The sequence below is a fragment of the Cadophora gregata genome, assembly GCF_030347475.1.
Source record: "Cadophora gregata isolate MNR1 chromosome Unknown scaffold_19, whole genome shotgun sequence".
Classification (NCBI taxonomy): domain Eukaryota; kingdom Fungi; phylum Ascomycota; class Leotiomycetes; order Helotiales; family Ploettnerulaceae; genus Cadophora; species Cadophora gregata.
Genome location: NW_026695942.1, coordinates 217828 through 230186, shown reverse-complemented (window position 1 = coordinate 230186; position 12359 = coordinate 217828). Strand labels below are relative to the sequence as shown.

The 12359-nt window shown below is 37.4% G+C and overlaps 1 protein-coding gene across 1 annotated transcript; it reads right to left on the bottom strand.

Annotated features, from left to right (window-relative positions):
- Positions 1-11432: 11432 nt before the first annotated feature.
- ONS95_007056 (uncharacterized protein) lies at positions 11433-11883 on the bottom strand (the record flags this gene model as incomplete). Its single annotated transcript, XM_058500549.1, has 2 exons — positions 11433-11491; positions 11541-11883. The coding sequence occupies 2 exons, from the start codon at positions 11881-11883 to the stop codon at positions 11433-11435; spliced, it is 402 nt and encodes a 133-aa protein (XP_058349365.1).
- Between the last annotated feature and the right edge of the window lie 476 nt (positions 11884-12359).

The following is a 12359-nucleotide window of genomic DNA, read 5'->3' as shown; positions in this document are numbered from 1 at the left end:
TAGCTAAAGGTTATAGAGATATTACCGTTAATAGGTTAACCCTTAAAGACGTGTAGTATATACCTAACTTTAGAGCTATAAAGCTAGTATTAATATATTAACTCTCAGACGAAGGAATTAATATAGAACTAACTAAGATATCAGTAAATAGATACCGGAATAGTGAACTAGCCTTTATAGGCATAAGAAACAGAGGTTTATATATTCTAGATACGAATCCTTGATATTAAGTTGCGTATAATATAATTCCGTTAGACTTAAAGCTACTGAAGGAACGAATAGAGAGTTAGCCTAGCACAGAGGAAATAAAGGCAGATCTGCTCTATAGGCGTTTAGGCCATATAAATTACGCTTATTTAAAGAAACTAGTTACTTATAGCAGTTATAGAATAAGACCGATTTCTATTCCGGAGCTAAAGGAAGAGAGGTATTATAAGGCTTACCTTACAAGCTATATAAAAAAGCACTTTAATAAGAAATCAGATAGTAGAACTAACGTACCTATTCGTTAACTACACGCTAATATCTCTAGTATCTTACTACGCTTAATTCGCAGCTATAAATACTTCCTTTTAGTAGTAGATGATACCATGAGGACATGTTAAGTAAATCTCTTAGTTAATAAGTCTGCGTTAACTATTCAATTAGTGTCGTGCACCTGACGCACCTGAGGCACTCCCTAAGGCGCTCTAGCTAACTAGAGGCTGCTTATATAACTAGAACTCCTAGAGCTTCCTCTTATAGGGGAGCTCTAGAATACCTTAATAAATCAAGACTTTCATACTATATAAAGCTCCTCCCTATAGTACACGATAGTTAAGAGCTATATTCGCTCGTTTAAGCTACTATACAAGTATACTATATAGTACAGGTAGAGTTGCAAGTAGTGTTAAGAGATACTCACACCGCTACTTAAAGAACTCCTTTAAATACCTCCCCGAACTTCCTGAAATACTCTTAACGCTATTAGTTCTATAGAAAGCCTCTCTAAGATATTAACGTACCTTTAAGATAAGTTAATTAAACACAAGGGCGATACTTTTAATTAGAGAAAGCAGTAGCCCTAGTAGTAAACGACCTTCTAGTACTATACCGAACTTAAAGGAATCTAAAGATTTATTAACCCTAATACCGATGATATTAGAAATATCGTCAAGTAATAACTGAATCTCCCGAGTATTAACGATTTTATATAAGAGGAGACGAATAGTCGCCTTAGTAAGTGGATAGTATTATTAACATAAGCCGACCTAGATTTACTAGTGAAATAGAACGCTGCTACTACTAAGGAAAGAGAGAGTATAATAGAACCGCTGGCGTCTATAAGTAAGCCCTTAGAAGCTAAGTTTAAAGATATTAAGGTACTCTAGGAAGCTCGAATAAGGGAGTACTCGAATAAGCTAGCTAAATAGACAGCGCTTAACAACTGTATTTAGAACCTCTTTAACTAGGTAAATAGTACTATCAGCTAGTCTATTCTAACTAACGCAATTAATAATAACACGGCTGAGGGCGCTACAGGACTATAAGCACTAGTTAGGTCTATCAAGCGTGATATAGCACCTTTAGATACGGCAGTGCTAACCTCTGTTATTTCGGACTACACTAATACACTTAGCCTACTGACACGTTAAGATAAGAAGTCGCGAATTAAACCTCGCACGTAGTATAAGCTATAGTAAAAGAACTTCCGTCTTACGAGAGCGTATAATATTCCCGATATATAAGAAGTATATAGTATACGAGCTTTCCTAAATATAGTATTAGTTTAGTTAGAGACTTAGGCCGCTTAAGCACTTACTAATATTACAAGAGATAACACTCTAGGACATTAGTATAGTATAACGCTAGAGGAGTATAGTCTAGTGTTTATAGCGAATATAAAGGAGCACTACCGGAACAGAGGCAAGGGAGCTAATAGTTTCTACGCCACGCTGATACTAGGTAGTTATTCTAATACAGGAGGCTCGTAAGACTATTCCGGAAGCTCTCGGAATTACTCCTGTTTAAATCAAGGAGATAGGAAGACTAACTACCTCTATAGAATCAGATACTAGCACCCTCTAATCAAGTGCTAGAAGCTCCGTTTCACTTATAACAGCTTTTAAGCTAATAGTATAAGATTCTATCTAAATAATAAGCAAATTAAGAGGATTCATAAGACTATCTAGGCACCTAAGTACATAGAACTACGCTGAGAGATCTCTAAGGAAAGCTAGACTATTATCTCTATAGCTCAGATTACTAGAAAGAAGCCTAGTAAGGACTAAGAACCGTTGTCTTAGTAAGCTAAAGGGAAGTACCCCGGAAATGTTAACGTAGCTACTATTAATTCAAAGCTCTTAGACCTTAAAGAGACGCTCGGAATCTACGCTACGGACTTTATCAACGTTCCTTACGCACTCTTAGAAAGTACCTTAGTTAATAACTGCAGCGCCTAGTACTTAGTTAATTATAAGAATAAGCTAGTTTCAGGTTCCTTTAAGAGATTAACTAATAACGACTACGTGAAAGCTAAAATATAACGAATTCCAGTAGTTAGTAGAGGGAAACGAGTATTTAAGAACTCCTTAGCTAGGCTGAACAGTTTAAATACTTAAGATCTGTCACTTAATAATATCGCTATAGTCCGTGATTTCTATATTAATATTATCTCAGAGGCGTTACTAAAAGACGCCGGGCTATAGTACTTAGGGAAAGATACTACTTTATAATACAGGGAGGTTCAGACGAGCGTAGTTATTAGATAGCTAGTTCGAAAGTTCAACTTGACTTTCTTTAAATATAAGTCTTTCAGATACTCTTATCGCTCCTATAACCTAGTGACCTTAATACGCACGCCTATTATAATATACCCGACTCTAAGTCGTAGCTTAAATAAGTAAGGTTTCTAATTATTAAGTTAACTACTTAAGAAGTGTTCTGTAACTCCGCAACTATAGTACCTACGTACTAGCTATTTAGGAGAGAGTGCTCTACGGGCGTTACTTAAAGTAAGGAGAGGCGTATAATTCGATAGAGTATCGAGAATCCAGTATAAAGACTATACTATTATATACGCCGGAAACGTTATGTTAAGATAGGAGTTAGAGAATAAGGTAGCTAGGCTGTTCTACCGAATCCTCTAGGACTTATTCGACTTTAACGTAAGTTATAATAGCACTCGCTAGCTACTTGTTATTAAGGACGAGTACAGTAGGAAGCTCTTTAGCTATATATTACTAAGTAAGTCAGCTAGCTATGTTATACTAGTCTTAGAGAACTTCGAGCGTTAGACTAAGTGTTAATATAGACTATTAGTCTATATTATTCGGCATGATAATAACACTTTAGTTATAGCTATTCGAGGCATATTAAGGTACAAGGAATAGACTACAAGAGAAAGGATAGAAGTAGAGAATCCCCCGCTATATACTAAAGAACCTATAGGTAGCGCGGAGCGCGTAAGATAAGAGATTATTACTAAATCTATTAAGATACGCGTTTAGGTGAACCTACCGGAGAAGCTTTACTTAGAAGTATATTATATAGCAATCTACCTTTATAATATAAGTCCTCTCATACGCCGAGGGATAAGGAGTCTAAATCAAGTACTCTAAGAATAGTTTCAGAACTATTTTCAGTAGTATAATCTACTAATAGTAAAGAAGCTCTCAACTAACTTAAGACCTAACTAGAGTAGAATGTACACGTATAGGGCGCGTATATATCTAGTTACAACTAATAAAGAGGCTAGAAGGAATTATAGAGGCTTTAAAGTTAGCCCTAGGGCGCATGTTAGATACTTAGTTAGTTATATTACTTCTAACTTATATAGGATCTAGGTGCTCTAGCTACGCCGTGTAGTAATCACGTGTAACGTCCGGTTTAATAAGATAACGTTCTATTCCCTTAAGAAAAAGAGGAAGGTTAGCTAACTTACCTCTACTCTAAGGGAGCTTATTAAGGACCTAGAAGAGAATATTATCACTTCAGACGTAGAGTATAGTATTAGTAATATTACTAACGCAGTTACAGCGGAACATATAGCTAAACTAAATAAAGCTATATTTAAGGCTAACGTTAGTGTTAAGACTACTATACTAGTCGCTAAGGAGGTACTAGAACTAATAGATATTACTCTGATAGAGCTTCTATAAAGCTCAGGGGTAGTACTAGAGGTATAAGAGCTGATAGAGGTTAACTTGCTAGAGCTCCCTTAGACCTCTGAATTACCCCCTTATAAGAGTCAGACCTCGGAGGTGAAGAGTAACGATATAGTCCTTTATAATAATAACTTCGCTAATAGTAGTAGAGATCTGACTCCTTACGAGAGGTTAAGTTAAGGCGCCCTGAGAGATACTAAAGCTGCGGAGACTAATTATCTCTTGCCCCAGCACCGGAGGGACGCTATAAGTAGTAATAATACTAGTCTAGGTATTAAGAAGGCACGCTAACGAATATACCCTTAAGTCGTATTACCTAGCTGATAGCTATAAGACCTTAAGTAACAGGTTACTAAGCTTCTAGAAGCTCCTCCTAAAGCGATAAGGACTAAGTTTCTATAGGTAGCTAGAAATAGCTGCTAACAGTAGTAAGTAATAGAGTATAATCGAATCTAGGTAACTTAGGAAGCCTAAAGAGAATATAAAAGGCTTACCGCACGCGGCTATTACTCTATAGTAGTAGCTCTAAGATAAGATAGCTACTCGCGCTTTTAAGAGTTTACTATAACCTTTTATAGTAAGACTCTAATACAAGCTGATAGCTACGATACTATTATACTTCACGTAGTAGTTTCAAGCGCCGTGTTAGATATCCGAGTAGAGGCAGGAGCCTCTAACTTATAAAACTAATATTAAGGGAAGCTCCTGAAGCTACCTAAGAACTAGAGGGAGCTAGAGAGTCACTTATATAGCGAGCAGTTTAAGGCTAACGCGGAAAGGGAGATATTAAACTTGGAAGCTCGAGATTATTAGAGACTAATTCCTAGGGAAGACGTAGCTACCTCACCGATTCCCTTAAAGTAGGTATTTACCTATAAGGTAGATTCTATAGGATAGCTTAAGCGTTATAAGTCTCGGATTATAGTACGAGGTGATATATAAGATAACTCTATGATATTCTTAACTTACGCAGCTATACTCGTAGCGAGGTTATTCCGAGTTGTAATAGCACTAGCAGCTTAATTCGACTTAGAAGTGAAGTAGTTTAATATAATTAATGCCTTTATTAACGTAAAGAGAGATGAGAGAAGCGCCTTAGTCTTGTGTTTCCCTCTAGAAAGCTGGAAAAGACTAGGAATAGTAGTGGAAATTAACTGAGCGCTTTATAGCTTAAGGGACTCACCTGTACTCTAGTATAGCGACTTTATAAAGACACTTAGTAAGCTAGACCTATCTCTACTTGCAGAGGAGCTATATATCTTTATAAACTAGTATAGGACTGTCTTTGTAGCGTTCTACGTTAACGATATTCAGGTCTTATATTATATCAGATACGCTAAAGAGGGCTAGATAATTATAGACAGACTATATAAGGCGTATGAGCTAATAGTCCTAGGAGATGTGGAATAGTTCTTAGGAGTATAAGTAGTACGGAATAGGGAAAAGAAGATAGTATCTCTCTTATACGATATCTATATTAAGAAGATAGCTCAGAAGTTTGATATAGTAGACGGGAAGTGCCTTAGCACGCCTCTTCTATACTATAAGCTAGTTAAGAACCTTAGTATAGTAACTTTTAAGTAAATCAAGGAATATTAAGAGAAGGTTAAGTTAGTACTATATATAGCTATTATACTCCGGCCAGATATCGCCTTTACAGCCTCTTAACTATTACACTTCCTTACTAACCTAAGCGCGCTACACTTGGAGGCGGTTAATTAGACTATACGATATCTATTCAGCTCAAGATTCCTAGCTATTATCTATAGTTAGAAAGATAGAGAGATATACCTTCTTATTGCCTTAGACGCGTCTTTTACAGATAACGCTAAATCGCGTTATTCCTCCTAAGGATTCCTAATTATACTATTTGGAGAAGCTATTATTTAGAAAGCCTCCCGATAAGACACTATCACTACTTCGATAACCGAGGCAGAGCTTCTTAGTATAGAACAGACTACTAAGGAGGTAATAGCGCTTCAAAAGTTCTTTAAAGAGCTAAGGCTTAATATAGGAGCTCCGTAGAATATATTCTATGATAATAAACAGACGATTCAGCTAATAGTTAAAGAGAACTAGCGAATCTCGACGAAACTTCAGTATATCGATATATAGAATATATAGCTACGACAAGAGTATAAAAAGGGGAGTTTTTAGGTGATATATCTCCCGATAAACGATATACTAGCTAATAGCTTAACTAAAAACTTACTAAGGCAGAAGTTTAAAGTGTTCATTACTCTTTTAAACCTTTAAGACTCTTAAGCTGATATTAAGAAGCTCGCTTAAGCTATATAATTTATACAGACACTTTCTTTTGTCACGTTTCTTTTACTTTATATTTACAGTTCTTAAACGCTATTAGAGAAGAGAGAAGAGGTAGAATTATAGGACCTGATCCTAAGCTATTACTTCAGGGTTATAAAGCCGCGCTAAAATAACGCGAAGAGTAAGGGACTTGATCCTAAGCTACGACTTCTAGGTTATAAAGCTATACTAACACGCTAGCCCGAACTATAATAATAAAGGGGTAACGTTCCTAAGCTGCTACTTAAAGGTTATAAAGCCTATACCGCTTACTAAGGAGGGAGGAGAAGGTTAATTAACCGCCGGGCAGCGCTAGCTATAACGTTAACCTCTACTAAAGTAGAGGTATATAAGGCTAAACGCGCCGCGGGGGCGACGATAGTAGCTCCCGTAGAGCCGGAGCCTATTCCTATAGCGCTAAAAACAGGGCAGGGAGGGGGAATAGTAGTCTCTCTACAGAGAGCAGAGGCAGGGGTAGGGGTAGCAGCTGATATTAATAGTTAGATAACATCTGAAATCTGTAAGACTACTATTACGACTTACAGATAGTAGCACGAATCTCATCCTTATCCTTATCCTTGTCTTCCTTAGCTTCTAAGGCCTTCCGAATAGCGGCCCGGCGGACCGTGAGAGCCTATATATATCATAGAGTTAGCCTCGCTTAGCACTTTAATATTAATACCTTAATACTTCGTCGTTCTAATACTATAATATAAGGAAACACTTACGCGTATACCCTCTGGGAGGGCCCGGGCTACTAAGTAGCTAGCGAAGAGTTCAGTAGCGCGGGCGGGGGCGGTGATATAACCCGATTTATTATTTTTATAATAATAAAAATAGCGCGAAGCTATCTCTTTGTCGCGACAGGGGTCGCCTAGTGTACCTCGTAAACTACCGCGAATACAGTAGCTGTAAGGCATAGTATAGATAGCCCTTACTATAGCGGGGCAGCGGGCAGGAGTTAGTGCTAGTACTAGTAGTAGTAATAGTGATAGTAGTAGTAGTAGAGTAGCAGCGGCGGGGGAGCTACAGCGGCCACGGGCTTATTTTATAAGTATTAGTGTAGTTCTAATGATTCCTTATAACGCTAACTATATTAGAATCTTTAAATTAATAACTTATAGTCTTCTTCTTTACTACGCGAGTAGCGGCGAGGTTAGAAGCGCGCGAGGCGCGGGTAGCGCGGGAGCTTTTAGCTATATTTACTAATATTACATCGAAGTTATTATTTAAGGAAAGAGTGTTCCAGGGGACCTACTTAGTTTATATATTCAGAGCTACTAGGCGCTTAAGACCTGACGCTGTTAGTTAGTATTAACTCCTATTATAGTTTAGGTAGTATTATCTGTATTATTTATATTACTTCGCTTACTATTATAAAGCTAAGCGAGGGGGTATATCGTGCACCTGATATACCTAAGGTACTCCCTAAGGCGCTTCAGCTAACTAGAGGCTGCTTATGTAACTAGAACTCCTAGAGCTTCCTCTTATAGGGGAGCTCTAGAATACCTTAATAAATCAAGACTTTCATACTATATAAAGCTCCTCCCTATAGTATATGATAATTAGTTATTCGGAAATTAAAGCTACAGCTTAAAACTCAAGGGCAAAGCAAATTCCGTACAATTGTCTACTAGAGGACTAATAATAGCAAGGGAGAGTTCAGTCCTAAGTTTATTAACTAGCTATAAGAGAGTGGAATCATTCCTAAACCCTCTTCTCTATATAAATACTCTCTAAATAGAGTCGTAGAGCGATAGATATATAAACTAGCTAAGATTACACACTTAATCCTCTACGACATGAAGATACCTGAGAATATATAGTGCTACGCTATTAAGTAGGCGGTAAAGCTAAAGAACAGACGCCTAACTACTGCTTTACTATATAAAACAGCTACTGGACTCACTCCAATTGAAGCGTATAGAGGACGGCCTGTAAACCTCTCTAAAATAAGAGTATTTGGCTCTATAGCGTACCCTTTGTATTCACCAGGGCTATATCAGGGCAAAATAAAGCAAAGGACGATTCCGGGGTGTTTCGTATTAGTAGGTATAGCTAACACCTTAACCTATAGGCTCCTAAATATAGAAACCTTCAAGGAACTAGAAATAGCTAACTATAGCTTCAACGAGTATATAATATACTCTATATATATTAATAGTAAGGAAACTACACTAAAAGGTAGTAACAAGGCAGTAGAAAGACCTCTGCCACCGGCTACCGGTCTAGCACTTGCTAAGAGGCTAGCTAGGGGTACTAAAGGCTTAGAAAGACCTCTAAGAGAGAGGCTAGCTATAGAAGCTAAAAGACCTCTAGGAGAGAGGCTAGCTATAGAAGCTGAAAATCCTTTAAGGGGAAAGTCAGCTGTAGAAAACATAGTAGAAGACACTAAGGGAGCGTCTAATTAACGCCTCCCTAAATAGACTTAACTAGTAAACGCGTCTAATAACACTTCACTATTAAGATATAATAGGAAACAGTGTAGAAAACAACACTTCGAGTAAGCCGCTTAAGTAACAACTACGAAGCTATACTCTTAGTAAATCCTTAATAAGGCACTAACCTGTTAAATAGCGCTAATTACGCTAGAAGGTAAACCTATATAACCTCTTAAGGTTATAACTATCGCAGAGGCTCTAAAGGAGAATCCAGTGGAATAGAAGGCTACTATTCTTAAGGAATTACAGGCTATATAAAGCGCTAGAACTTATAGAGTATGCTTTAGTAAGCCTCCTTCCGGCTTAAAACTAATATCTTTAAGACTAGTTCTACGTAATAAAATTAACTCCGATAGCTCTATAGCACGGCGAAAGGCTAAGCTCGTAGTAAGAGGCTTTAAGCAAAAACACGGCCTTAACTACTTCGATACTTTCGCGAGTGTTATACGCTATTCTACCTTATAAGTATTACTCGCTGTTACAGCTAAAAGAGACTTAGAGATCGAGTATATTAATATTAATACTACCTTCCTAAACGTGTACTTGAAAGAAGATATATACATAACGATTCCGAACGATAAGACACTAGAGATATAGAATAAGCTTCACCTAGAGCTAAATAGAAGGAAAGACGTATATCTGAAGCTCCTACGCTCTCTCTATAGCCTGAAATAAGCACCTAGGGAATAGTAGCTCCTTATTAAAGATAAGATAGAAAAGCTAAGTCTAGAAGCGTTAGAGGCTAACCCTAATCTCTTTATCTTTAAGAATAGAGCGTACGTATTAGTCTTTATCAACGATATACTAATTATAGGTAACCCTGCCGACTACGAATATCTCAAGAAACAGCTCTTAAAGACCTAGAAAAGTAAAGACCTCGGAGCTATTAATATATTTATAAGCTTATAAGTTAAGAGGGACAGGAAGAATAAGACTCTACGGATTTATTAAATAGCTTATATATAAAAGCTACTAGAAAGGTTTAGAATAGCCGTAGCTGAAGGTAATACCTTACCTATAGCTACTAGAATAGTACTAAGGGAGTTAGCTAAAGATAAAGGTGTTATACTAGCCTCCCCTGAAGAGATCTTACTGTTTCAGTAGATTATTAGCTCTCTAATATACCTCTCGAACCTTACACGACCTGATATTACTTATATAATAGGCTAGCTAGCGCAGCATATATCAAATCCCCTTAAATCTCACCTCTAAGATATGAAACCTCTCCTCTGATATCTATAATATATAGAAGGTAACGGAATAACGTTTAGAATCGGAATAGAATATAGGGGAAAGCTAGATAATAATATATTCGATATTTGGACTAACGCTACATAAGGGACGGAATATAATAGGAAATCGTTCCAAGGATAGATAGTAAGGTTCTATAGGGGTCTAATCTCTTAGGCTACTAATAGGTAAAGGTCTATAGCTCTCTCCAGCTTAGATTCTAAGATAATAGCTACTAGTGATAGCTCTAGAGAAGTAGCCTAGTTACTTAAGCTATAGAAAGACCTTGATATAAAGCTATCCCGAATTCCTACGCTATATCTTAATAACGCTAGAGCTGAATCTCTTTTAAAAGAACGGAAATTCTATCTAAAGGTAAAGTATATTAATATCCGCTAGTTCTATATTCGAGATAATATAGTTTCATATAATAAGTTAGTAGTAAAACATGTTCTAAGTAATAATAATATAGTAGATACTCTTACGAAAGCTTTACCTTTAGAATTGTTTAAACGATATAAGATGTATATAGGGTTACCTAGTAATAACTGATTCTCTGATAATAACTCTAAGATTAATAATAGTTAGCTAATTAACAGTAGACCTATATAAATCAAGGCTATTTCTAGTAGTGGAACCTATAAAAAAATAGAATATTCTTCGCGGAAAATCAGTCCTTTAATAAATATCTTCCTTAATAATAATATATAACTACGAATTAAGTAAAACATAATATATAACCACTATACCTAATAGTTAAGACGAATCTTGTTCCGCGGTTAAAGGAAGAAGGAAAGGAAATAGAACTAGAAGAGGACGACCTTTATATACCCTAGAGGCTAGAGAGAAAGCTAGTAAGGAATATCTTAGTAGCTATAAAAGGAAGGTGCGAGATAGCTATAAAGAAGGGTGAATAAGAGTAGTAGGAGCAGGAGATTATTAATAAGGGAGCGATTTAGGTGTACTCTTATACCGTTTTATATGCCTTAATACTGCAAAGTTACTAAACTCCTAGGAAAATAGGAGATATAAGCACTATATATATGCTAGTATATTACAGGAGTTAATAAGGCATAATCGAGGCTCCTTATATAATATAAGTTATTAGTAATACTTTGGCGATACTCTAGCGTCGCTTCGGGAATATTCAGCGCTGTACTGCTTTAGAAGGCTTTATTTACTACAGATATAGAGAATAGGGGGGCTATTAGAAATATAGGGATTGTAGGCGTAGACTTAGTACTGTAGGCCGTACTACTAAGTACGCTACCCCTTTATATAGGAGATTCTCTCTCTCTGTAGTAGCTCCTTATGCAACTGTAATTATGACAGAGGCAAGTGCACGGCCATAGTATCCAAAGGTTTCGGCTGTGGGAAGTCAGCAATTTGACATCACAGGACTTGAATTTTGATTTACCAACTCCACCAAGGAAGAAAGGGATGAAAAACCACGCCCGCTTCCAAAAGATATGTATCAAGTGTGCTAGGGTCAAAATGCCGAAGAGAACTACGAAGCTGTACCCCGCCGCCTTGTTGGGACGGTATTCGAAGAAGACGATTTGAGTGCCGTTGACAACAGGTCCAAATGGACCGTTGCCGGTGTTTGGAGCATGTGTATCGTTCATGATTTTTCGACGGGGAAGTAGCCGAAATGCTGTATTAGTCCGTGGTTTGGTTGAGACGGCAGTGAGTTTCGGCCAGACTTGCAGAATTGAATAAGGTATTTGTGTTCCGAGATAGAAAGTAAAATCGAAGATCATGAAAAATGGGAGGATTTTTTGAATTCTATGAACAGCTTCAGCTTGACAGCAGAGGGCAGAGGAATTATATCTTGAAGCGTCGGCATCTTTTCGGTTTTGGCCGTATTTGTATTTCCCGAATAGGAAGTAGTTCTTCGTTTTCGCGTATCGAAGCGTTCCGCTAAGCAAAAGTTTCAGGGCCTTAGTGGCAGATCCAACAGCTGGAGTCGTCACAAAACTGGAACAGCCAGGTCAGTAAAGGTAATGATCTCGGTAGAGCAGTCTATTTGTGGCCATGCTAGCATTTCCTACACGAGAAGCGCGGCCACGTCCGTTTTTCCGCAATCCAGTTTCGAATCATAGAGCCGTAATCCCAGGCAAAGCCAATCGATTTGCATTGGGGAAGCAACTTTGTCATTGTTCAGAAGCTCCCAGTATCCATTCATACGTACAATAGCTCTCCATTGCATTGTTAACCATGTATTAGATTGGTAGAT